General features: G+C 43.1%; 1 protein-coding gene across 1 annotated transcript in view; it reads left to right on the top strand.

Annotated features, from left to right (window-relative positions):
- The window catches only part of MMP2 (matrix metallopeptidase 2), a 484,562-nt gene that overhangs the window by 390,610 nt on the left and 66,016 nt on the right, over positions 1 to 27,936 (top strand). The window contains exon 10 of the mRNA XM_073605023.1: positions 12,287 to 12,423. Coding sequence (XP_073461124.1) covers positions 12,287 to 12,423 — 137 coding nt within the window. The remainder of the gene's footprint in view (positions 1 to 12,286; positions 12,424 to 27,936) is intronic.

Here is a 27,936-nt window from a genome sequence, read left to right as displayed (position 1 = left end):
CTTTGTTCGGACATTCCGACAACAAAATCCTAGGATTTTTTCTGACGGATGTTGGCTCAAACTTGTTTTGTCTACACACGGTCGCACAAAGGTGTCGGAATTTCCGATCGACAACCACGCAGTCACGTACACCACGTACGACGAGACTAGAAAAGGCCGGTTCAGAACCAAGCGCGGCACCCTTTGGGCTCCTTTTGCTAATCTCGTGTTACTCGTGTAGAGATACTGTTGTACAAGGAGGATTTGGATTTTGTGGGAATTTCAGAGACCTGGTTCAACAGCTCTCATGATTGGCTGGCAAACATTCAAGGGTATACCCTATACCGCAAGGATAGAGAGGGTAAAAAAGGGGGAGGGGTATGCCTATATATCAAGAATAATGTACAAGTGAATGTGAGAGATGACATCACTGAGGGAGCTAGGGAGGAGGTGGAATCCTTATGGGTAGATCTCCAAAGGGATGAAGCTAAGGGGAAAATAATACTGGGAGTATGCTATAGGCCCCCTAACCTGAGGGAGGAAGTGGAGATGGATCTCCTATCACAAATTGGATTAGCAGCAAGGATGGGAAGTGTTATCATAATGGGGGATTTTAATTATCCAGACATAGACTGGGCGGAGGGAACCGCGCATTCATTTAAGGCTCGCCAGTTCCTTAATGTCTTGCAGGACAATTTTATGGGTCAGATGGTAGACGCACCAACTAGAAATAAAACATTACTGGATCTACTGATTACCAACAATACAGACCTGATCACAGATGTGGAAATACGGGGCAATTTAGGTAACAGCGATCACAGGTCAATTAGTTTCAGTATAAATCACACAAATAGGAAACATGAAGGGAACACAAAGACACTGAATTTCAAAAGAGCCAACTTCCCTAAACTACAAACCTTGCTAAAAGGCATAAATTGGGATAAAATATTAGGAACAAAGAATACGGAGGAGAGATGGGTTTGCTTTAAGAGCATATTAAATAAGGGCATTAGCCAATGTATCCCATTGGGTAATAAATTTAAAAGAGCGAACAAAAATCCTGGATGGCTTAACTCCAATGTAAAAATGCATATAAAAGCAAAGGAGAAGGCCTTCAAAAAATACAAGGTTGAGGGATCATCCTCAGCATTCAGACTTTATAAAGAATGCAATAAGAAATGTAAGGGTGCAATTAGGACGGTAATGATTGAACATGAAAGACACATAGCGGAGGAGAGCAAAAAAAATCCCAAGAAATTCTTTAAGTATGTAAACAGAAAAAAAAGGGAGGACAGACCATATTGGCCCCATAAAGTATGAGGAAGGACATCTGGTTACAAAGGATGGGGAGATGGCAAAGGTATTGAATTTATTCTTCTCAGTATTCACGAGTGAATCGGGGGGCTTCAGTAACCAAAACTGCAGTGTTTATCCTCATGACACCACACAGGAAGCACCTACATGGTTAACAGAGGACAGAATTAAAATTAGACTTGAGAAACTTAACATTAATAAATCACCGGGACCAGATGGCTTGCATCTGAGGGTACTTAGGGAACTCAGTCAGGTGATTGCCAGACCGTTGTTCCTAATTTTTACAGACAGTCTATTGACTGGAATGGTACCAGCTGATTGGAGAAAAGCCAATGTAGCACCAATATTTAAAAAGGGCCCAAAAAACATCCCTGGGAATTACAGACCAGTTAGCCTAACATCAATAGTATGTAAACTCTTGGAGGGGATGATAAGGGACTATATACAAGATTTTAGTAATAAGAATGATATCATTAGCAGTAATCAGCATGGATTCATGAAGAATCGTTCTTGCCAAACCAAGCTATTAACCTTCTATGAGGAGGTGAGTTGCCATCGAGATAAAGGAAGGCCCGTAGACGTGGTGTATCTGGATTTTGCAAAAGCATTTGACACAGTTCCCCATAAACGTTTACTGTACAAAATAAGGTGCGTTGGCATGGACCATAGGGTGAGTACATGGATTGAAAACTGGCTACAAGGGCGTGTTCAGAGGGTGGTGATAAATGGGGAGTACTCAGAATGGTCAGGGGTGGGTAGTGGAGTTCCCCAGGGTTCTGTGCTGGGACCAATCCTATTTAATTTGTTCATAAACGATCTGGAGGATGGGATAAACAGTTCAATCTCTGTATTTGCAGACGATACTAAGCTAAGCAGGGCAATAACTTCTCCGCAGGATGTGGAAATCTTGCAAAAAGACCTGAACAAATTAATGGGGTGGGCGATTACATGGCAAATGAGGTTCAATGTAGAAAAATGTAAAATAATGCATTTGGGTGGCAAAAATATGAATGCAATCTATACACTGAGGGGAGAACCTCTGGGGGAATCTAGGATGGAAAAGGACCTGGGGGTCCTAGTAGATGATAGGCTCAGCAATGGCATGCAATGCCAAGCTGCTGCTAATAAAGCAAACAGAATATTGGCATGCATTAAAAGGGGGATCAACTCCAGAGATAAAACGATAATTCTCCCGCTCTACAAGACTCTGGTCTGGCCGCACCTGGAGTATGCTGTCCAGTTCTGGGCACCAGTCCTCAGGAGGGATGTACTGGAAATGGAGCGAGTACAAAGAAGGGCAACAAAGCTAATAAAGGGTCTGGAGGATCTTAGTTATGAGGAAAGGTTGCGAGCTCTGAACTTATTCTCTCTGGAGAAGAGACGTTTGAGAGGGGATATGATTTCAATTTACAAATACTGTACTGGTGACCCCACAATAGGGATAAAACTTTTTCGCAGAAGAGAGTTTAATAAGACTCGTGGCCGCTCATTATAATTAGAAGAAAAGAGGTTTAACCTTAAACTACGTAGAGGGTTCTTTACTGTAAGAGCGGCAAGGATGTGGAATTCCCTTCCACAGGCGGTGGTCTCAGCGGGGAGCATTGATAGCTTCAAGAAACTATTAGATAATCTCCTGAATGATCGCAACATACAGGGATATGTAATGAAATACTGACACATAATCACACACATAGGTTGGACTTGATGGACTTGTGTCTTTTTTCAACCTCACCTACTATGTAACTATGTGTTAGTAAAAGTTTGGTGAGAGACGATTCGCGCTTTTTCAGACTCTTGGCTTTCAGATCGTTTTCTGCCGTTCAGTTTGTGCTTGTGGGTTTGTATCTGCTCTTCAGTGCGTGCAGCAAGTTCCGCGTGACTTTAATTAGTCATTGTATTCTTGTTCGTTCGTTACTGTTTTTCAGGTCGCTCTTCACAGGCCTTGCCGTTCTTCAGTGCGTTCTGTTACTTCGTTCTGAGCAGCCGACCGTTTTCTAGCCATGTTGCGTATGCGTACTCCTCGTAGAGTTCGTGCTGTGCGGGGGCTTGGTGTTGGGGTCCTAACCTTGACACAAGTCCAGTCCATGAACAGGGTGGGGAGGAGTTCATGGACGAAGAATTGGTTGCTCCAGCGTGACCAGTTCTCTCATATGCCTTTGCTCCGTGAGATCCGTGAGAATAATCCTGATGATTTCAGGAACTTTCTCAGGATGACGGACCCCGTGATTCACCGTTTGTTGGCTTCGCTGACCCCCTATATCAGCAGGCAGGATACCTGCATGAGGCAAGCCATCACTCCGGAGCAGAGGCTCGTCCCTACCCTGCGGTATTTGGCGACAGGGAGAAGTCTGCAGGACTTGAAGTTCTCAACAGGCATCTCCCCCCAGGCTCTGGGGATCATTATCCCAGAGACCTGTTCTGCCATCATCCAGGTCCTGCAGAAGGAGTATATGAAGGTAAGATTTTTATCCTTTTATATCACATTTTATTGTATTGAATGTTTGATAATATATTATATTTCTTTCCTCATTCCCTAATTACCATGATTGTAATATGCTGTGAATGTCCCCTTTGTTCTCATGCATGCTGGATTTTTATGTAATTATTATTTTAGGTCCTTCATACATATTTGCCCTTCAATAACCTCCCCAGCATGGTGTCTCCTGGACCTATATTCACCTCATGTAGTCACTTAACAATGTATTTTTTCTGCTCCATAGTAGTGCTTTACCCCAAACACCCCCTAAAATGTTTGGAAATTTTTTTGTGGTGTCCCCAAATAATTTTTAGTAACCCTCCCTCCCCCAACTGCTAAGTCAGCTGATCCCAATTCTCTATCCTCAATCATCTATCTGCTGACTTTGCCAAACCCATACACACTATACCCATCTCTTTTGTGCTCTGATTTATGGATGAATTCCCCAAAGCATGTAGTGCAAGGGCCTGCCTGTATACTTTCAAATGGTACTGTTTAAAGTTTTGGGATCCTATTATTATCTTGATAGGTAATAGCAGAATGTCCAAATGTCCTCAAATGTGTACAGTGTGTATTTCAGTGTGTATTTCAGTGTGTATTTCTATCTTTGTATTCTGACACTTCTTACCTGTTCAGTGGGCTGCCAATAGTGTAACTAAGGAGGGGCTGTTTCAAGTAATACCCATTATTTAGGCATTCATCTCTCAATGAAGTGAAGAGGGTTACCTGTCCAAGATTTCCACACACCCCCTATAATGTTAGAAATGGCCCATGAGAGGGGGGGGGGGAATATGATAGGTGTACCTTATACTTTGGCGTTGTTAAATTCCCCTTAATAAATGCTATCTGGAGGTTGCCCCATAATGTATGTGTCTAATCTGCTTGCCATGTTTCAGAGTAAAAATAGTAATGTTTATTTTTTTTTTGTTTTGGGGGAGCAAGCCCTTCCTTACCGCTACTTTATAATTGAGGAAGGGGTTGCACCCCCAAAACGCGTCCATTGATCTCCCGTGATGGCAGATAGCACATGTTGGCACACTATGTGCATCCTCCAAATTTGGCTTTTCAAAACATTGCAAAAATATTTAAAAGATTGGACCACAATCCAAAAAGTGATTTTGTGGGGTTTTAAATTTGCCCCAAAACATCAATGATGTTATTATTTTTTTTAATCACATCATTGATTTTTTGCTGTATGTTTTGCAGTTCTACATTACACCCCATGATCTCCCCGATCAGGATCTGGGCACTTTCTGATGTGAAAGGATCTGGATCACGATCACCTAAAAAGAGAGAAACAAAACAAAAACAGGTATCAAAAATCTGCCGGCATCCATCTCTTACCTGAGTCTGTGGTCGCAGACACTCACCAGTTCTGGTGCCAATTTCCACCACATCTTCTTCTTCCTCCTGCTCTTCTTGGGTTGGGGGTATTTCACCTTCTTCCATAGGTGGGGGGTCTGTGGTCTCCTCGGATGAGGGGTGTCCTCCGAGTCTTTTCTCCCCTATGTAAAACAAAAATGGTATAATTAGCACACAGATATTTGATGGCAGAACTATAAATAGGAAACATTGCTTGGAAGTGGGGTACAATTGTCAATTTTAGCCGGGTTCCAAGATGTCTTTTTTTATTGCCCTTTGTCAAGCTGCAATACTTTACCTGTTTAGTACAAGCTTCACAGATGGAGACCCCACTATAGTATACAATGGAGCACCTGTGTGGCCCCCCTAATAAAAATGGTGTTCTGGGGTCCCACACTAGTGCTCCAGAGTCCAGATGTGAAAACAGCTGCTGAGTGTCCTCTCCTTACACAGAATCTAGTTTGCATTTCATTCTAGTAACAAACCCATCTACACAAACAAATATTTTGCATCCAAGTAGGCCCAAAAAAAAATGTGGGAAAATGCATATGGCCTAAACAATGGTGTTTTAGAGGCCGAAAGAAAAATGTTTGATACGAATGAATAATGGGCCCATGAACATTAAAGTTGCCCTTTTAAACGTCACACTTAAGAAAAGCATATGGAGCAGCACGAACGGAATAAAGACAAAAAGAATAGGAACACAGCACGACTACTTACTTTTTTGCAGCACTCTCCGGATCTTTCGGTACTGCTCTGGCTCTCTTAACTTGAGGTCCGACCACCGCTTCCTGAGCTGATCTTTCGATCGTCGTACCCCGAAATTCTTGTGAAGACTTTTGACCACTTTCGCCATGATCTTTGCCTTTCTGATGTTGGGGTTGGGGTAAGGTCCATACTTCCCGTCATAGTCGGACTTCTTCATGATGTCAACCATCTCCAACATCTCCCCAAAGGACATATTTGTGGCCTTAAATCGTCTCCTTCTGGATCGGGACGTGTCCGGATCCGGGCTTTCCTCCTCCTCCTCCTCGTTCCTGCAATTATCACGCACCTGCTGTGACTCCGCCAGTCTTCCTTCCACGCTTCCTTCCCCCCCGGCTGAGGCTTCTGACGCCCAACCTGGGCCTTCCAGGCAACATGTGGAGGAGCCCAGATTGAGCCAGGTATAGCATTCCTCGAAATATTTCTGCTTGTCCAATCAATGATGTTAACTAGATGTTAGTTGGGAGTACTAATTTAGGATTGTGATTGATGAAGCAAAAACTAAAACCATGTCCCTTTTTCATACACAGGGAAGTCGCAGCCAGGAGGTGGCCGGGCCGAGCCGGCTGGCTGATCTGCAGGTCCCTCCACCCCCCCTGAAAAGTGAAAGTGGCAGTAGGAGGAGTGCCCTAGAGGAGGCTACCAGAGGACTCTTTTGGAGGGCTACAGAGGTCCTGGGAGCACGACAGACCGTGGAGGAGGACATTGCTGCCGTCATTGCATATAAAATGCAGAGGATGGAGGAGGGCCAACAAGTCATGTGTGAGTCCCTCATATTGGAGGCTCTTAACAAAGGTATGAGGGCCCAAATTACAGCTCAGACACACCTCTGTGATGGTCCTCCTCCTCCTCCTGCAGGTCCTCCTCCTCCTTCTCCTCCAGGTCCTCCCAGTCCTCCTCCAGGTCCTACTCCTCCTCCTGCCACATCTCCAACAGCACAGCCACAGCCGGGAAGGAAGCGTGGAAGGAAGACCAGAAAGTGAGGACCCTGGATCCCGTCTGGTCGGCCAAAAAATGCAGCCTCTTGTGGTACCACAGCCTGGGGACACACATGTCATCTGCTGCTTTCCGGATCTCTGCGACTTCTGGACCAGACTGAACTCCCTTACATATTGACTCCTCAGGCCACCAATTTTGATGTTCAAGAATTGATGTCTGCCGTGGGGGTCCCAGCCTTCGCTAATTTCTCATGTTGATCCAGTGTTGCCTTCCTCTTTGTTTGGTTATGATCCCTTAATAAAGGATTTTTGTTTTGAATTATACTCTCCTATGTGTTTTACTTCAAAAATGACAGTTTTTTTTGTGAGGATTCAGGTACATTTCAAATATACAATGTGAAATGAACAAGGGACACCAACAACAAACAATCTCCTGGAGATTAAATAATAAAAGATATCAATGGTGTTGGGGTAACTTGACACACAAAACACACACAAAAATATTCTGGAGTAAAAATAAAAATAACATTGAACAAAGATCAGCCTTTGAAAAAATACAAACATTAAATTAAAAAAAAAAAGGCTTAAAATCCCAAAAAAAATTAAATAAAAAAAAAAAAAAAAAATTATGTCAGATGTGACAACTAATAACAATATATTCAGGGAATACCAATAAAAAAACAAAAATAAAACTTTGTGAGAAGTGTGTGTGAATATGAGCAGCAAAACTACTTAATTCTTGTCACATTATAAAGAAGAAGAGAGTGCGCTGTATTAAACCATTTTTAACATTGCAGCGTGACGAAAGTGCTGTATCCATTGCGAACGCTAAGTTTACCAGAACGAGCTGTTCCGTCTTGGAATTTCTTCTGAGCATGCGTGGCACTTTGTGCGTCGGAACAGGCCACACACGGTCGGAATTGACGCGATCTGATTTTGTTGTCGGAAAATTTTATCTCCTGCTATCCAACTTTGTGTGTCGGAAAATCCGATGGAAAATGTCCGATGGAGCCCACACACAGTCGGAATTTCCGACAACATGCTCCGATCGGACATTTTCCATCGGAAAATCCGACCGTGTGTACGGGGCATCAGTCTGCAGTCTGTGTGAGAACACAATGTCCTCCTGTGAGATAGAGCAATGTTATTCCCTGAAGCTACTCCCCTCTTCTTTGTTAACCAGTTCCCACCCAGGTCAATTCTGACAATTTTCTCCTGCATGTAAAAATCTGTATTTTTTTGCTACAAAATTACTTAGAACACCCAAACAGTATATATATTTTTAGCAGAGGTCCTAGAGAATAAAATGGTGGGTATTGCAATTTTTTTTTATGTCACACAGTATTTGCGCAGAGGTTTTTCAAATGCAATTTTTTAGAACAAAATATACTTTAATACATTTTTGTGCACATAAACACTATATAATACTCAATTGTTTGGTAAAATATAAAAAATGATGTTACACTGGGTAAATAGATACCAAACATGGCATGCTTTAAAAATGCGTACATTCGTGGAACGGCTCCAAACTACAGTATCTATATTAGCAATGCTTTAAAAGCCTTACGTGTTACCAGTTTAGAGTTACACAGCAGGTCTGGTGGTAGAATTATTGCTCTCCTCTACTCGTGTCTGACAGATGCGAGTGAGGAAAAGCCGATCACCGGCTTTTCCTGTTTACATCGTGATCAGCCGTGATTGGACACGGCTGATCACATGGTAAAGAGTCTCCGTCAGAGACTCTTTACCGAGATCGTAGTTGCGGTGTGTCAGACTGACACACCACAACAACAATCGTGACAACGAGTGGCTTAATATCCTGAAGACGTCATATGACACCCAGTCAGGATATTGAAACCACTTTGCTGCCGTCATTTTGCTATATGGCGGGCGGCAAGTGGTTAAAAAAACAGAGTAGGGGTCCCTCCCCAATCCATACCAAGCCCTTTGGGTCTGGTATGGATTTAACGGGGAACCCCATACCAAATTTTTTTTTAAAAATGGTGTGGGGTCCCCCCAAAATCCATACCAGACCCTTTTCCGAGCATGCAGCCCAGCAGGTCAGGAAAGGGGGGGGGACGAGCGAGCGCTCCACCCCCCCCATGAACCATACCAGGCCACATGCCCTCAATGTGAGGGGGGGTTGATGGGGACAAGGGCCTCTTCCCACCAACCTCCCCCCTTTCTCGCTTGTCCCCTCCCCCCTTTCCTGGCCTGCCGAGTTGCATGCTCGAATAAGGGTCTGGTATTTGGGGGGCCCCATGCCATTTTTTTTTTATTTTGGTGTGGGGTTCCCTTAAAATCCATACCAGATCTAAAGGGTCACATTTCACATTTTTCTATTGCAATGCTTTTTTTTTCATTCAAGCCCATTGACAGCTGATAACTCATCCATTGTTAAGGACGCAGTGGCTGGTTTCCTGACTTGCTCCTTAACAACCAGCTATTAACTATGCCCTGATTGGGCAACGCTTTGCAGGGGGCACAGTGCATTGTGGAGCACTCGGCAGGCGCACATCCCGAAAATCCCACTGAGTGCCCAGCAAATTCGGGTGTTCGACGAACAATCGATGTTCGGGCCAAACTTTTTCTTGGCTGGAACTGTTCGCCCAACTCTACCCATAGCTTATTGGGTGCGTATCTGAATCCTTGTGACAGACAGAGTATCTCTCTTCTATTGTTATTAACTCACATGCACAGTTCCAGATAGCTGAGTCTGTGCTATTGTATGTATTGGTCATTTTCCAGTATTTTAGTAGGTGAACCTGTTTATTGCAATAGAGTTTATATGCAGCTCCTGTTATTTTAGTTAACCCTGTCCCTTCTGGTCTTGGATTCTATTGCTTGTTTTATCTCAGGGCTCAATAACCAGCATAGGCTAGAGCCAGATGAGGCATCCAACATTGTGGTAGTTAGAGGTTCGGTTGCATGAAAGATTAGATGCTACTAGGGACTAAGCACTCCAGTGCCACACCACGGTTTCTGTTGGGGGAAAAGCTGCAGTCCAGGCTGGTTGGACAATGGCTGGAGGGGCTCCTCATCACTGCAGATCTAGTCTTTTGGTCTCTTACACCAAGACAAATGCTGTGTTGTGATCATCCTCAGGGGCCTCTACAACTGGACTTTGCTTCAACATTCATCTGGAAGTATCTTTGTTAAGTATATATTGCTAATAATTCATTGTACATTGGATGTACAGTACGTACTATTATTAATCTTATCTTACATAAAGCTTGTAATATTTCCATACTGGTGTGCATCTTATATACTTATGGTTAATATGATCTGCTGGTTGCAGTAGTTTCTCTGCATCCAATGACTTTGATTAGATTACTGGTTCATTTTCCAGAAAGGGAATCCCATCTGTTCACAGAGGCCCTGTCCTGGATTGAGACCCCACCAAATTTATTATCAAACCCACTCTTCCACTCAGTGAAGGGTCTGGCTCTACTAAACCTATCGCTTTAGCGCAATATCCTGTTTGGGGAGGGCCTTTTGTCATAAACCTGCCAAAAGAGGGTTTTACATACTCAAAAAGACTCGAGGCTGTAATTGGTGGCAAAGGTGCTTCAACAAAGTATTGAGCAAAGGCTGTAAATTTTTATAGAAATGGTGTGCATGTACTTTTTTTTTGTTTTTTTTATTTTTAATCAATTTGCAAATATTTCAAATAAACTTTCACATTGTCATTATGGGGTATTGTTTGTAGAAATTTGAGGAAAATAATTCAATTTAATCCATTTTACAATAAGGCCCCTTTCACACTGGAGCGGTTTTCAGGCGGTATTGCGCTAAAAATACCGCCTGAAAACCGCCCCTAAACAGCCTCCGCTGTTTGTTCAGTGTGAAAGCCCGACTGAAGCGGTGCGCTCGCAGGACGGTAAAAAAAGTCCTGCGAGCCGCTTCTTTGGAGCGGGGAAGGAGCGGGGAAGGAGCGGTGTATTCACCGCTCCTAAACCTCTCCTGCCCATTGAAATCAGTGGGACAGCGCGGCTATACCGCGGTAATACCGCGGCTATAGCCGCGCTGTATGAGCGGATTTAACCCTTTTTCGGCTGCCAGCGGGGGTTAAAACCGAACCGCTAGCGGCCGAATACCGCTGCAAAAACGACGGTACAGCAGCGCTAAAAATAGCGCTGTTGTACCGCCGACGCCCCCACCGCCCCAGTGTGAAAGGGGCCTAACTATAACATAACAAAATGTGGAAAAAGTGAAGCAATGTGAATATTTTCCGGATGCACTGTATATACTGTAGATAAAGTATACATATAGAAATACACATGTATAAAAATTATGGATAAATTGAAACATTTTGATAACTAAAAAGGGTAGCGAGAAGAGAATAATAGTAATTTCCAACAATACTTTGAATAACAGAATAAATAAAGGAGGATATGGTCTTAAAAGGGAAAAGAAGTATGTTTTTTTTTATGTGCGGTAAAATTCAACACGTGGTGATCTACCATATGTATGGTTGAGGTCATTTTAAATAGCATCCCAATTCACCTCCACAATGCACCAGTGCTGTGCTGACAAAAAACAAAGCATGCACTATTTTTTTAATGTGCTGAAATGCTTCACAGCGCATTCATTTTAGATGGGCTGCCTATCACAACATGTCCCAATGAACAAAAACGTTTGCTTTTCAGCACAATATGTCCTGGTGTCAATGGGCGCTTGAAATGTAAGGTCTTCAAAGTTCACAGCAAACGCATTGAAGTCATTTTGTAACCAGCTCTACTCACCCTTCTCCCCTTTCTGAAGTGACTTGTCATCTTTCCAATCCTCTATAATGTAAAATACAGAGAAGGTAACTGGAATGACTTCAGTGCTTTTTTGCTTTCCTCTGGATTAACTGTGTGTATAGGATTGTGTATATAGAGGCTTTATTTATTAAGGTTGAACAAGATGGACTTGTGTCTTTTTTTTCAACCTGACTAACTATGTAACTCTGTTACCTTGTGAACCTGTGCTTAATTTTTACGTATTGAAGTGTTATCTAATAACAGATGCCACAGGATCCTTGCTGTCCTTTTTTTCCATAAAGACTTCTTAGGTGTTTTTAGTTTAGTTTTACTTTCTTACCGAGGCCTTACTTTCCCTGGCTTTATAGAGCTATGGCATTGAAATAGCCATTTCAGTGTCCAGTGAGACCTAGCATTTGTAGCCAGCACTCTTACTGGACTAAGGAATGTTATGAAGTCAGAAAAAGTCAAGCCCCAATACCAAAAAGAAACAAAATCAGAGACAGACAATTAAGCCATTCTGACTAATAGGGTTGGCATCTACTCTTACCCAGGATGTTTATTTTTTAGACTTAAAAATAAGTAAGGCTCAGTTTAATGGTACCATATGGTTGCTTGCATAAAAAAAAATCAGGACTTGCTTGAAAAATTGGGAATTTATTTGACCCGTGGCACAATCTTGCTAAATATCAGTTTTTTCCCCCAAGGTTTATATGGAGGTCTGTGAACCGTAGAGAGAAGCCATCAGGTCCTCTCCTTGTTGCTACATTTTGGTCTGAGCTACCCGAGAAAATAGATGCTGTGTATGAAGACCCCGAAGAGGAGAAGACTGTTTTCTTTGCAGGTGAGATTGATGTTTATGATATGATACCATTATTGTTTATTGTATATCTATAGCCAATGTTTTAGTTTTTCATTTTGGATGCTGTAGTGGATGGCAACTGTCCAAAAAGCCCTGACATGTTTTTTTTTTGCCATCTGTGTCCCATTGGGGAGATTTCCCTTTAATTTCTGCTGTGTAGACACAAAAGGAAGTAAGAGGAAAATCTCTTCAATGTGAGGGAAATCCCTCATTTAGATAGATCTCTTAGACAGTTGTCACTAAAACAAGTACATCCATTCAAAGATTTATTTCTCTTTATTAACCACTTCAGCCCCGGAAGGATTTACCCCCTTCCTGACCAGAGCACTTTTTACAATTTGGCACTGCGTCGCTTTAACTGCTAATTGCGCGGTCATGCAATGCTGTACCCAAACGAAATTTGCGTCCTTTTCTTCCCACAAATAGAGCTTTCTTTTGATGGTATTTGATCACCTCTGCCGTTTTTATTTTTTGCGCTATACACGGAAAAAGACCGAAAATTTTGAAAAAAAATGATATTTTCTACTTTTTGTTCTAAAAAAAAATCCAATAAACTCAATTTTAGTCATACATTTAGGCCAAAATGTATTCGGCCACATGTCTTTAGTAAAAAAAATGTCAATAAGTGTATATTTATTGGTTTGCGCAAAAGTTATAGCACCTACAAACTAGGGTACATTTTCTGGAATTTACACAGCCTTTAATTTATGACTGCCTATGTCGATTCTTGAGGTGCTAAAATGGCAGGGCAGTACAAAACCCCCACAAATGACCCCATTTTGGAAAGTAGACACCCCAAGGAAATTGCTGAGAGGCATGTTGAGCCCATTGAATATTCATTTTTGTTGTCCCAAGTGATTGAATAATGACAAAAAAAAAAAAAAATTACAAAAAGTTGTCACTAAATGATATATTGCTCACACAGGCCATGGGCATATGTGGAATTGAACCCCAAAATACATTTAGCTGCTTCTCCTGAGTATGGGGATACCACATGTGTGGGACTTTTTGGGAGCCTAGCCGCATACGGGGCCCCTAAAACCAATCACTGCCTTCAGGATTTCTAAGGGCGTACATTTTTGATTTTACTCCTCACTACCTATCACAGTTTTGAAGGCCATAAAATCCCCAGATGGCATAAAACCACCCCAAATGACCCCATTTTGGAAAGTAGATACCCCAAGCTATTTGCTTTGAGGCATGTTGAGTCCATGGAATATTTTATATTTTGACACAAGTTGCGGGAAAGTGACAAATTTTTTTTTTTTTTTGCACAAAGTTGTCACTAAATGATATATTGCTCACACAGGCCATGGGCATATGTGGAATTGCACACCAAAATACATTTAGCTGCTTCTCCTGAGTATGGGGATACCACATGTGTGGGACTTTTTAGGAACCTAGCTGCGTACGGGGCCCCGAAAACCAATCACCGCCTTCAGGATTTCTAAGGGTGTAAATTTTTGATTTCACTCGTCACTGCCTATCACAGTTTCGGAGGCCATGGAATGCCCAGGTGGCACAAACCCCCCCAAATGACCCCATTTTGGAAAGTAGACACCCCAAGCTATTTGCTGAGAGGCATGGTGAGTATTTTGCAGCTCTCATTTGTTTTTGAAAATGAAGAAAGACAAGAAAATTTTTTTTTTTTCTTTTTTCAATTTTCAAAACTTTGTGACAAAAAGTGAGGTCTGCAAAATACTCACTATACCTCTCAGCAAATAGCTTGGGGTGTCTACTTTCCAAAATGGGGTCATTTGGGGGGGGGGGGGGTTTGCCACCTGGGCATTTCATGGCCTCCGAAACTGTGATAGGCAGTGAAGAGTGAAATCAAAAATTTACGCCCTTAGAAAGCCTGAAGGCGGTGCGTGGTTTTCTGGGTCCCGTGCGCGACTAGGCTCCCAAAAAGTCCCACACATGTTACATAGTTACATAGTTACATAGTAGGTGAGGTTGAAAAAAGACACAAGTCCATCAAGTCCAACCTATGCGTGTGATTATGTGTCAGTATTACATTACATATCCCTGTATGTTGCGATCATTCAGGTGATTATCTAATAGTTTCTTGAAGCTATCAATGCTCCCCGCTGAGACCACCGCCTGTGGAAGGGAATTCCACATCCTTGCCGCTCTTACAGTAAAGAACCCTCTACGTAGTTTAAGGTTAAACCTCTTTTCTTCTAATTGTAATGAGTGGCCAAGAGTCTTATTAAACTCTCTTCTGCGAAAAAGTTTTATCCCTATTGTGGGGTCACCAGTACAGTATTTGTAAATTGAAATCATATCCCCTCTCAAGCGTCTCTTCTCCAGAGAGAATAAGTTCAGCGCTCGCAACCTTTCCTCATAACTAAGATCCTCCAGACCCTTTATTAGCTTTGCCCTTCTTTGTACTCGCTCCATTTCCAGTACACCCCTCCTGAGGACTGGTGCCCAGAACTGGACAGCATACTCCAGGTGCGGCCGGACCAGAGTCTTGCAGAGCGGGAGAATTATCGTTTTATCTCTGGAGTTGATCCCCCTTTTAATGCATGCCAATATTCTGTTTGCTTTATTAGCAGCAGCTTGGCATTGCATGCCATTGCTGAGCCTATAATCTACTAGGACCCCCAGGTCCTTTTCCATCCTAGATTCCCCCAGAGGTTCTCCCCCTAGTGTATAGATTGCATTCATATTTTTGCCACCCAAATGCATTATTTTACATTTTTCTACATTGAACCTCATTTGCCATGTAGTCGCCCACCCCATTAATTTGTTCAGGTCTTTTTTGCAAGGTTTCAACATCCTGCGGAGAAGTTATTGCCCTGCTTAGCTTAGTATCATCTGCAAATACAGAGATTGAACTGTTTATCCCATCCTCCAGGTCGTTTATAAACAAATTAAATAGGATTGGTCCCAGCACAGAACCCTGGGGAACCCCACTACCCACCTCTGACCATTCTGACATGTGGTATCCCCATACTCAGGAGAAGCAACAGAATGTATTTTGGGGTGTAATTTCACATATTCCCATGGCATGCATGTTTGAGCAATATATCATTTAGTGACAACTTTGTGCAAAAAAAAAAAAATTGTCTCTTTCCCGCAACTTGTGTCACAAAATATAATATTCCATGGACTCGACATGCCTCTCAGTAAATAGTTTGGGGTGTCTACTTTCCAAAATGGGGTCATTTGGGGGGGTTTTGAACTGTCCTGGCATTTTATGCACAACATTTGGAAGCTTATGTCACACATCACCCACTCTTCTAACCACTTGAAGACAAAGCCCTTTCTGACACTTTTTGATTACATGAAAAAATTATTTTTTTTTTGCAAGAAAATTACTTTGAACCCCCAAACATTATATATTTTTTTTAAAGCAAATGCCCTACAGATTAAAATGGTGGGTGTTTCATTTTTTTTTTCACACAGTATTTGCGCAGCGATTTTTCAAACGCATTTTTTGGGGAAAAAACACACTTTTTTAAATTTTAATGCACTAAAACACACTATATTGCCCAAATGTTTGATGAAATAAAAAAGATGATCTTAGGCCGAGTACATGGATACCAAACATGACATGCTTTAAAATTGCGCACAAACGTGCAGTGGCGACAAACTAAATACATTTTTAAAAGCCTTTAAAAGCCGTTACAGGTTACCACTTTAGATTTACAGAGGAGGTCTACTGCTAAAATTACTGCCCTCGATCTGACCTTCGTGGTGATACCTCACATGCATGGTGCAATTTCTGTTTACATTTGACGCCAGACCGACGCTTGCGTTCGCCTTAGCGCGAGAGCAGGGGGACAGGGGTGCTTTTTTTTTTTTTTTTTTTTCTTTATTATGTTTTTGCTTTTTTATCTTATTTTTAAACTGTTCCTTTCATTTTTTTTAAAAAATCATTTTTATTGTTATCCCAGGGAATGTAAATATCCCCTATGATAGCAATAGGTAGTGACAGGTACTCTCTTGGGATCTATTAGACCCTAGATTTCTCCTCTGCCCTCAAAGCATCTGACCACACCAAGATCAGTGTGATAAAATGCTTTCCCAATTTCCCAATGGCGCTGTTTACATCTAAGTCTAAGTCGAAATCTAAGTCATAAAATGCTCGCAGCTTCCGGTTTCTTAGGCCATAGAGATGTTTGGAGCCACTCTGGTCTCTGATCAGCTCTATGGTTAGCTGGCTGAATCACTGGCTGCATTCTCAGGTTCCCTGTTGAGACAGGAGAGCCAGAGAAAAACACGGAAGATGGTGGGGGGGGGCAGTCCCTCCCACTGCTTGTAAAAGCAGTCTAGAGGCTAATTAGCCACTAGGATTGCTTTTACATGAAAGCCGACCGCTGGCTGAAAAGAATGATACCAAAATGATACCTAAACCTGCAGGCATCATTCTGGTATAACCACTCAAAGTCGTGAATGGCGTACCTGAAGACAAAAAAATGGTTAACAATAAAGCACAGTAAACGGTAAAGTATAAAAAATTGCATACCTGAAAAGCAAACATGATAAAACATAATAACAATAAAACATTGCAGAATAGAATACAGTAAAAAAGAGCAGAACAATAGAGAGAATAGAGAGAGAGAGAACAATAAAACGACAACAATTTTTTTTTATTTTATTGTGGTTTTTTTTTTTTTTTTTTTTTACATTTTTTTTTGTAACTGTAACTTTTATAACGGTAACCGGTTCCAGGTTTGGGTCTCTCAAAATGGCATCTTGGGAGACCCTGTGAAAGTGCGCCTAGTCTGTGCAATGCTGTACCCTACGCTAATACTCAACTAGTGTATGGTAGCGTTCAAAACATTCACCAATGCAAAGACCAGGATTGTCAGGACAGGAGGGACAATAATAGCGGGTGTCACGCCTAGATCCGCGCTTGCTGCAGACACGACATCTTTTTTGGGGGGGTTCGCTGTTTAGGGGTACTCGGGAGGACATAAAGAAAATGCCTCTCATGCAGCTGACTGCATTTGGTTGGGGATGTGAATGGGGGAAGTACGGGTGCTGCAGAAGCGGTGGGTTCCCAATTAGGATTGGCGAATGCAGCAGGAAGGGCACTATGGGCACGACGGGCCTGTTTGTCTTCTTCTTGGTGGCAGCAGGACACTACTTGTGCTTGCCACCTCACCAGCTTGAACTGCACTTATGGGACTCGCCATGTCACCAAGTGTTACTGCAGTGCTGGTTTGACTACGACCGGGGTGTACTAGGGCGCTGGTGCTTGCCAGTTCACCAAAACGCTACCAAAAAAACTGTTAGCGATCGCAGGGATCAGGCCTGACTCTGCGAACGCTGCAGTTATGCGTTTAGTGTTTTGTAAGTGACAGTGATCGATCGATACTGCACTTGGGTGGGCTGGGCTGGGCCGGGCGGAGGGGCAAAACGCAGGTGCTAGCAGGTATCTGGGCTGATCCCGCTAACACTGCGTTTTTGGGAACCCTAAACTGCTGGGGACGCTAGTATAGATCTGATCGGATCAGATATTGATCCGTTCAGATACTATACCACTAAGGGAGGTGTACGGTGCGTATGTGGGTGTTAGCACTACTGGCGCTAATCTGACGCTGCCTGGGGCTGGTGCTTGCCAGTTCACCAAAACGCTACCAAGAAAACTGTTAGCGATCACAGGGATCAGGCCTGACTCTGCGAACGCTGCAGTTATGCGTTTAGTGTTTTGTAAGTGACAGTAATCGATCGATACTGCACTTGGGTGGGCTGGGCTGGGCCGGGCGGAGGGGAAAAACGCAGGTGCTAGCAGGTATCTGGGCTGATCCCGCTAACACTGCGTTTTTGGGAACCCTAAACTGCTGGGGACGCTAGTATAGATCTGATCGGATCAGATATTGATGCGTTCAGATACTATACCACTAAGGGAGGCGTATGCTGCGTGCGTGGGTGTTAGCGGTACTGGCGCTAATCTGACGCTGCCTGGGGCAACGCATATCACCGCCGGGCGATCAGGGGGCTAAACCTTTATTCGGTAATAAACGGCGGGTGCCCTGACACTATAAAAAATACACAAACTAACCAGCGTCAACCATAACGGTTATACAGTGATCAGTGGTGAAAGGGTTAACTAGGGGGCAATCAAGGGGTTAAAACATTTATTAGGTAGTATATGTGGGTCCCTGTCGCTATAAAACGCTGACAGTGAACCTAACTATTTACCTCCCTAACTAGCGTCACCAGCGACACTAATACAGCAATCAGAAAAATGATCGCTTAGTGACACTGGTGATGGGGGGTGATCAAGGGGTTAAAACTTTATTAGGGGGGGTTAGGGGGGTACCCTAGACCTACAGGGGGCTAACACTAACTGCCCTACCACTTCTAACTGTCACAAACTGACACCATGCAGTAATCAGAAAAAAAAAAAACTGCTTGGTGTCAGTGTGACGGGGGGGGGGGAGGGGTGATTGGGGGGTGATCGGGGGGCGATCGGGGGGGAATTGGGGGTGTAAAGTGTGCCTGGCATGTTCTACTGTGTGTGTGTGTTGGTGCACTCAGATGTCTTCTCTCCTCGGCGCCGGAACGGAAACTGCCGAGGAGAGATGACATCACATCCTCATCCTCTGCCTCTGTGTACTACACAGAGGCAGGGGATGATTGTCATTGGCTGGGAGCGATCGCGAGGGGGGGGCCATGGTCGGATGGCCTCCCCCTCATCTCTAAACTCTCCCAGACCAAAGCCGACCGCCGCTGGCACCGGGGGGGGTCGGACGTGCGTGATTTTGCCTGCCCGTGCCATTCTGTTGACGTATATAGTTGTTAGGCGGTCGGCAAGTGGTTAATTTATATTTTATTTCTCCTCTGGTGACAGCTCAAACAGAGGACAAAAAACAAAGGGCAAATATCCTTATCAGAGAAACAAACAGCGGTTAAAACTGGGTTCCAACACCTCAATACATTATCCAAAACTTTAAAAAAAAAGGTATTGATTATGGATCAGTGGCGGCCGGTGGTAATTTTTTTGGGGGCGGCAAACAGTATTCCACCGACACCCCCCCTTCCCGGGCAGTTGGTAGCACTTACCCCATCGCTTCACCGGCAGCTTCCCCTGCACGGCGGCGGCCTCCCATTCCCCTGCTCTCCATGGGTCATCATGGAAGCGGCAGCTTCCCTTTCCTCCCTCCTCCTCGGCAGCCATATGGAATTTTCTCTTTTCGGCCAATCGGAAAACAGGTCTCACACCCGCTTTTGATTGATCGGATTGAGGATCAGTGTTTCAACAGCAAATATTAATTTGCTGTTGTAACACCTGGGTGTGCTCTTAGCACAATGCTCTGCGTCACAAGCCCACTTTATTTTGAAGCCTATTCAATTCTAATCAGGTGCTTTAAAAAAACACCCCCACCGCTGTAATTCAGGCGCCCGGCATCCTGAAAGGGGCAGGATGCATGAATGGGGAGTGGCAGCGGTGGCTGTGGATAGATTCATGCTATGCATGAATCTATCTATTATACATAGGGCCGCCACTGTTATGGATACACATTAAAGTGTATAAAAATCCTAAAACAAAATATAATCTGTAGCAGCTTACCTGCCTTAGATAAAGTGGCTGCATTGGGTATTTTGTAGTCCATAGCAAAGTAAAATGTTCTACTCAAAGTGCAGCACAGTCAAAGAGCCCATAAAGCTATCAGTTTACAAGACTTCTGGCAAGATCAACAGGTATTTATGCACTTATATCATTGAAAGTGTTTTCCTATATATTTTTAATAACAGACCAAAAGGAAGCAAATAAGAGAAGCTTATTGTTGGGGTCTATCCAAAAGTCATGCAGTATTTCAGTCTCAAAGTCTGGTGATTTTGAGTCAGCTGCTGTGGCTGTTTAAAGCTATTGTGAACTTAAGAGCCCTTTCACACTGGGGCGTGGGCCGCATCAGCGCTAAAGCGCTTTATCGCTGTTATAGCGACGCTTTTAACCCTGCTAGTGGCCGAGGAAAGGGTTAAAACTGCCCACAAAGCACCGCTGCCGAAGCTCTTTGCAGGCACTTCTGCAGCCCTGCCCATTGATTTCAATGACAGGGGTGGTTTAGGAGCGTTGCATACACCTCTCCAGCACCGCCCCAAAGACGCTGCTTGCAGGAATTTTTTTTTCGGTCCTGCAAGCGCACCGCCCCAGTGTAAAAAGCTTTCACACTGAGGAGGCTTGAGGGGCGTTTTTCAGGTGCTTTACAGGCGATCTTTTTAGCACTAAACCGCCTGAAAAGTGTCTTTAGTGTGAAAGGGGTCTAAGTGCTAAGATCTTCCTGTCACAGTTATTACAATGATCTTGAAGTATTGCAATGTTAACCCTTGCAAACTATGTGCCCTCAGAGTCTTTTTGGCATCCCCTCCTTCCCCTGATCTGTTGTCTCATTTGTAATATTGTCCAGAATTTCTAACAGTATTTCTTATCAACTCTGATTTAAATACTGACAGGTCAACTTATCTCCTTCAGATGTAAATGTATCATAAAAGAGGGTACTATAAAGTTGGCCACAGGCAGTTAGTTTTGTTTGGCCAGTTATCTCCATCCACACAAGAGGTGTATGGAGAAATCCCCCCATTGGGATATTGTATTCTAACAGAGGGACCCGCCGCTGTCAAAATACACTGATCACCGTCTGTGGCCAATCGACTGATCAACAAAAATTTGCAGCATGTTCCTTCAACAGAAGTTGATTGAATGATATTGAGCAGGGATGGCCATACATTGATTATAATTGAACTGGTCTCTGCTGAACCGAACAAATTTTCATCAGTGTATGGCCAGCTTAAATTATGTACCTGTCAGTCTAATTAATCTCCAAACCTTTATTGACCTTGTTGTGGCAAAAAAAAATACAAGCTATTAAAAAAACACATAACAAAAGAACAAAAAACTATACAAGAAGAAGCCCTGTCTAAGTTCTGTGAAGAATGTGTGTCTTGATGTTACTGAAGGACAACCATATCCTAAAAAAAGTGTTAGGTCTATTTACAAATAATTATATGCATAAATTTGAATTACAAACAGGGACAGATATACATTCTACTTACAAATGTGGAAATGAAAGAGAGGGTAAGGCGAGGAGATCTTCTCTCTAAGCTCACACATTCATTCTCACTTTCAGCCCTCGTTCACATTGAAGCAATTTGTCATGCGACTTGAAAGGTTAAATTGCATGACTAGTTGCAGCCTATTCCTGGCAATGGCACCGTTCCAATTGGTGCGACGCCGACTTTGCGGTGCCGCACCAATTTGCAAAAGTAGTTCCTGCACTACTTTTGCCGATTTTGAGCACAACGTCAATAGACATCTGTGCATGAAGCCGCACAGATGTCTTTTCAAGTCGGACACGACAATGCGGCTTTGAAATCATGCGTTTTCAGAAGACATTGCACAATTTCAAAGCCGTGTTCAATGTGAATAATGCCTCACACACACTTTTCACAAAGCAGGCAGAAAAAACAGCCAGATCTCTTAGTAAAAGCAGCACATATTACACACATTACACTTAGGCACAGAGTTAACCCTGTGATTGCCCCTAAAGGTTAACTCCTTCCCAGTCAGGGTCATTAATAAAGTGACAGTGTATAGTATTATCCCTGATCGCTGTATTAGTGTCACTATTGATGTTAGTGTCAGTTAGGGCTCATGCACACTGCAGCTCAAAAAAAAGCTGCTTTTATGGGCATTTGAGACTTTAATTCTCTGCAGCTTGAAGAAGCTTGTGCTTTTTTGTGCTCTTTTGCGCGCTTTTATTGAGCTTCTTCGAGCTTCTTTGTGCTTTTTTTTTTTTTTTTTAGCATAAGCATTTTTTTTACAAACTCTCCCTCAGCTAATTTTTCCTATATTATTTTATTCTTTTATTATTTTTGTGCATTTCAAGCTTTTTCAAGTTTCTTCATTTTTTTAGTGTTTTCACACATTTTTGGGCACTTAGGCATCTTTTCTGCTTGAAAGCTCCTCTCAAGAATGCGAGTTTGGTGGGGGTTTTGTTTGCCTGTAAGAGCATATAAAAGGCCATAGTGTGCATGGACACATTGGGGGTTATTGGGGGTTATTTACTAAAGGAAAATCCACTTTGCACTGCAAGTGCACTTGGAAGTAAAGTCGCTGTAGATCCAAGGGGGACATGCAGGGAAAATAAAAAACAGCATTTTAGCTTGCACGATTGGATGATAAAATCAGCAGAGCTTCCACACATTTCAGATCTACCCCTTAGATTTAGAGCGACTGCACTTCCAAGTGCACTTTCAGTGCAAAGTGGATTTGCCTTTAGTAAATAACCCCCCATTGGCTAACATGGAGGGTGGTTTCCAGGCAGACAAAATGAGAGCTCAATAAAGCTCAAAAGCCTTTAGGAGCAGCTTCTTTGAAATGCAGTGTTCATGAGCCCTAAGTGTACCTCCCAACAAGGGTCTATTAGCACCAGATTGCCTGCCACACTATCACAGTACCACTATAAGTCATTGATCATCACCATTACAGTATACTATCTATAGCAGCATAAATTCAAGTATATATACCATAGTTTTTAGATGCTATAACTTTCACACAAACCAATTAATTTACACTTAGTGTGATTTTTTTTATTTTACCAAAGACATGTAGCAAAATACGTTGTGGCCTAAATTTATGAAGAAATTAGATTTTTTTTTTAATTTGTATTGGATATGTTTTATAACAGAAAGTAGAACAGTGATGGCGAACCTTGGCACCCCAGATGTTTTGGAACTACATTTCCCATGATGCTCATGCACTCTGCAATATAGTGGAGCATCATGGGAAATGTAGTTCTAAAACATCTGGGGTGCCAAGATTCGCCATCACTGAAGTAGAACATATAGTTATTTTTTCAAAATGTTTTTCAAAATGTTCTATCTTTTTTCATATAAATAATAAAAAATAAAAAAAAAAGTTACATAGTAGTAGGTGGTGATTAGGGATGAGCTTCGTATTCAAATCGAACGCATGTTCGACTCGAACATTGCCTGTTCGGTCGTTCGCTGAATTCCGAAAACAATATGGGCTGCTCACGCCAAATTCAAGTGGTGCGTCATGGCCCATAATTCACTGCGGAATCGCAGTGCATTGCTGGCTGATGATTGGCCAAGCATGCACTATGACCCACATGCTTGGCCAATCACAGCGCCGTCTGTACAGAGAGCCATAATTGGCCAAAGCCAGGGTGGCTTTGGCCAATTATGGCTCAGGGGGTTTAGTACATGCCCCACACTATATAAGGCCGCCTGCACGGCGGCCCTGTGTAGTGTGTTCTGGCGCTGATCCTATTAGTACAGTACCGCAGGCAGCTGGAGTATTTACAAGTTAGTGTAGTGCGTCCTCTGCACGGTGTGCACCTAAAGCTACCTGAAGAAAATTAGTGGTATTCTTCTGATCTTATTAGTACAGTACCGCAGGCAGCTGCAGTATTTACAAGTTTGTGTAGTGCGTCCTCTGCACAGTGTGCACCTAAAGCTACCTGAAGAAAATTAGTGGTGTTCTTCTGAATCTATTAGTACAGTATCGTAGGCAGCTACAGTATTTACAAGTTAGTTTAGTGCGTCCTCTGCACAGTGTGCACCTAAAGCTACCTGAAGAAAATTAGTGGTGTTCTTCTGGTTGGATGAAGTGTGTGACTGCGCTTAGGACAGATGTAGAGGTATGCAGCCCCCCTAAAGAAACTCCCCAAGGTGTTTCGGATATAAATATATATGTATGACTATTGTAATGGCGCTCCCTGATGAGTAGTTGGGCAGGTGAGTAATATAGGGTACCAATAATAATTGGAATCAGTATACAAACTACACGGCGAGTAGCCCCGCCTAGGTGAGTTGCATAAATGGATAAATACCAAACAACCGCGGAGTGGCAACTTTCCCTCCACGTTCGTGAGTGTGCAAATAAAGGATTTGGAAATAAATAAAACTTCCCAATTAATGTAAATTAATATTAATTGTGTTGGTAGGGATAACTACCCTTTTTAAACATAATCCGTGTAGGTGCAACCGTGAATGGTGCTTAATTAGGTGTGTCACTCTTAATCATGTGCATACTCCAACCATATATAATCATAAACCTGTGCCTAAACCAAGTGTTGTTACCTCAAAGAACAAACTTTACAATTAAATGTATGTTAATTAAGCACCCAAGCACACATTAGGCTTCTGCCAAATTATAAGTCCTCAAACATGTGCATTAAACAAAGTGCATTAAACAAAAACATATAAACCTAAAAAGTGTATATGAGCAGTCCGCAAATATTAACCAGTCCGTAATTGTGAAGAAAGTCTTGCGGTGAATAAGCAACCCAAGAATAAACATGAAGATAACTTTAAATTGTGACTTGAGTGTATTCCACGTCCTTGGTGACTTAGTGCTCCCCCTCAAGGATCCCCACTCACCAAATCCATTCACCCCAAAGGGGTATTTCGCATGAATGGTAATCTTTACGATCTCCTTACCGGCGTGGTAGATGGACTTTCCAGGGAGGTCCTCAGCGTATGTAGGATAATGGCTCTTAGTCACTTGGCTGTGGAGGATTGTGTTGTTGGTGGTGGTGCTTGTTGTTGTGGGTGATGGGGAGGATGAGGAGGAGGAGGTTGGAGAGGTGGTGGTGGAGGAGGAGGAGGATGAGGAGAAGAGGAGTAGTTGTTGTTGATGGGTAACAGTCGCCAGGACTACGGTGGCTATGGCGCTGGATTCACAAGGCAACAGTTACTATAACTCACAAAAGAGGGAGGCAGCCTAACCTGAGAGGAGGTTAGGCTCAGGTTAGGCTGCCTCCCTCTTTTGTGAGTTATCGCAACTGTTGCCTTGTGAATCCAGCGCCATAGCCACCGTAGTCCTGGCGACTGTTACCCATCAGCAACAACTACTCCTCTCCTCCTCATCCTCCTCCTCCTCCACCACTACCTCTCCAACCTCCTCCTCCTCATCCTCCCCATCACCCACAACAACAAGCACCACCACCAACAACACAATCCTCCACAGCCAAGTGACTAAGAGCCATTATCCTACATACGCTGAGGACCTCCCTGGAAAATCCATCTACCACGCCGGAAAGGAGATCGTAAAGATTACCATTCATGCAAAATACCCCTTTGGGGTGAATGGATTTGGTGAGTGGGGATCCTTGAGGGGGAGCACTAAGTCACCAAGGACGTGGAATACACTCAAGTCACAATTTAAAGTTATCTTCATGTTTATTCTTGGGTTGCTTATTCACCGCAAGACTTTCTTCACAATTACGGACTGGTTAATATTTGCGGACTGCTCATATACACTTTTTAAGTTTATATGTTTTTGTTTAAATGCACTTTGTTTAATGCACATGTTTGAGGACTTATAATTTGGCAGAAGCCTAATGTGTGCTTGGGTGCTTAATTAACATACATTTAATTGTAAAGTTTAGTAATGATTTATTGGTACCTATGTTCTTTGAGGTAACAACACTTGGTTTAGGCACAGGTTTATGATTATATATGGTTGGAGTATGCACATGATTAAGAGTGACACACCTAATTAAGCACTATTCACGGTTGCACCTACACGGATTATGTTTAAAAAGGGTAGTTATCCCTACCAACACAATTAATATTAATTTACATTAATTGGGAAGTTTTATTTATTTCCAAATCCTTTATTTGCACACTCACGAACGTGGAGGAAAAGTTGCCACTCCGCGGTTGTTAGGTATTTATCCATTTATGCAACTCACCTAGGCGGGGCTACTCACCGTGTAGTTTGTATACTGATTCCAATTATTATTGGTACCCTATATTACTCACCTGCCCAACTACTCGTCAGGGAGCGCCATTACCCTAGTCATACATATATATTTATAGTGGTGTTCTTCTGATCCTATTAGTACAGTACCACAGGCAGCTGTAGTATTTACAAGTTAGTGTTGTGCGTCCTCTGCACAGTGTGCACCTAAAGCTACCTGAAGAAAATTAGTGGTGTTCTTCTGATCCTATTAGTACAGTACCACAGGCAGCTGTAGTATTTACAAGTTAGTGTAGTGCGTCCTCTGCACAGTGTGCACCTAAAGCTACCTGAAGAAAATTAGTGGTGTTCTTCTGATCCTATTAGTACAGTACCGCAGGCAGTTGCAGTATTTACAAGTTAGTATAGTGCGTCCTCTGCACAGTGTGCACCTAAAGCTACCTGAAGAAAATTAGTTGTGTTCTTCTGATCCTATTAATACCACAGGCAGGCAGCTACAGTATTTACAGTTATTGTAGTGCGTCCTCTGCACAGTGTGCACCTAAAGCTACCTGGAGACAATTGCTGTTTTTCTGCTCCTATTAATACCATAGGCAGGCAGCTACAGTATTTACAGTTAGTGCACTGTGTCCTCTGCACAGTTTGCACCTAAAGCTACCTGAAGAAAATTAGTAGTGTTCTTCTGATCCTATTAATACCACAGGCAGGCAGCTACAGCATTTACAGTTAGTGTAGAGCGTCCTCTGCACAGTGTGCACCTAAAGCTACCTGGAGACAATTGCTGTTGTTCTGCTCCTATTAATACCACAGGCAGGCAGCTACAGTATTTACAGTTAGTGTACTGTGTCCTCTGCACAGTGTGCACCTAAAGCTACCTGAAGAAAATTTGTGGTGTTCTTCTGATCCTATGAATACCACAGGCAGGCAGCGCTACAGTATTTACAGTTAGTGTACTGCGTCCTCTGCACAGTGTGCACCTAAAGCTACTTGAAGGCAATTGCTGTTGTTCTGCTCCTATTAATACCACAGGCAGGCAGTTACAGTATTTACAGTTAGTGTACTACATCCTCTGCACAGTGTGCACCTAAAGCTACCTGAAGACAATTGCTGGTGTTCTCATACTAATAATACTACAGGCAGGCAGTTGATTCTGCTAGCTGCAGTATCAGTATATATATATATACATCCCAGCTTTGTGCAGCTACATCTCACTGCAGGCCATTAGTATGTCTGGAAGGCCAACAAGGTGAGGCAGAGAGTCACAAGCCAATAAAAGAGGGCAAGCAGGCTCTGTGTCTAGAGGCAACAGTGCTGGTCATGGAGACGGTGCATCCTCATCAGCACGTGGCCGTGGGACACGATTGTCCTTTTTTTCGGCAGCTGGCCTTGTTGAGCCGCAACATGCGGAAGACTTGGTAGAGTGGATGACCAAGCCGTCCTCATCCTCCTCATCCTCTCTCACCCAGGCTCAGGGTACTTTGTCTGGCAAAGCAGCTGCCAATGCGGCCTCTTCCCTCAGCTCAATGGCATCAGTCACTCCTTCCCTAGCCCAACCATGTCCTCCTGAAGAGTCCCCCGAACTGTTTGATCACAGTGTTGGGTACATGCTCCAGGAGGATGCCCAGCGTTTTGAAGGCTCCGATGATGGTACCCAGCTACAGGAAGGCAGTAACGTGAGCCCAGAGAGAGGGGGTGCCCAAGAAGGACAGCAATCTGGCAGTCATGTTCCCCCAGCTGCAGCATACTGCCAGCATTGCTCCAGTGATGAGGAGGGAGGGGATAATGAGGTCACTGACTCCACGTGGGTG

Source organism: Aquarana catesbeiana, linkage group LG11, assembly GCF_042186555.1.
Source record: "Aquarana catesbeiana isolate 2022-GZ linkage group LG11, ASM4218655v1, whole genome shotgun sequence".
Lineage (NCBI taxonomy): Eukaryota > Metazoa > Chordata > Amphibia > Anura > Ranidae > Aquarana > Aquarana catesbeiana.
The sequence above is the reverse complement of the archived record's forward strand: the minus strand, read 5'-3'. Positions and strand labels throughout refer to the sequence as shown.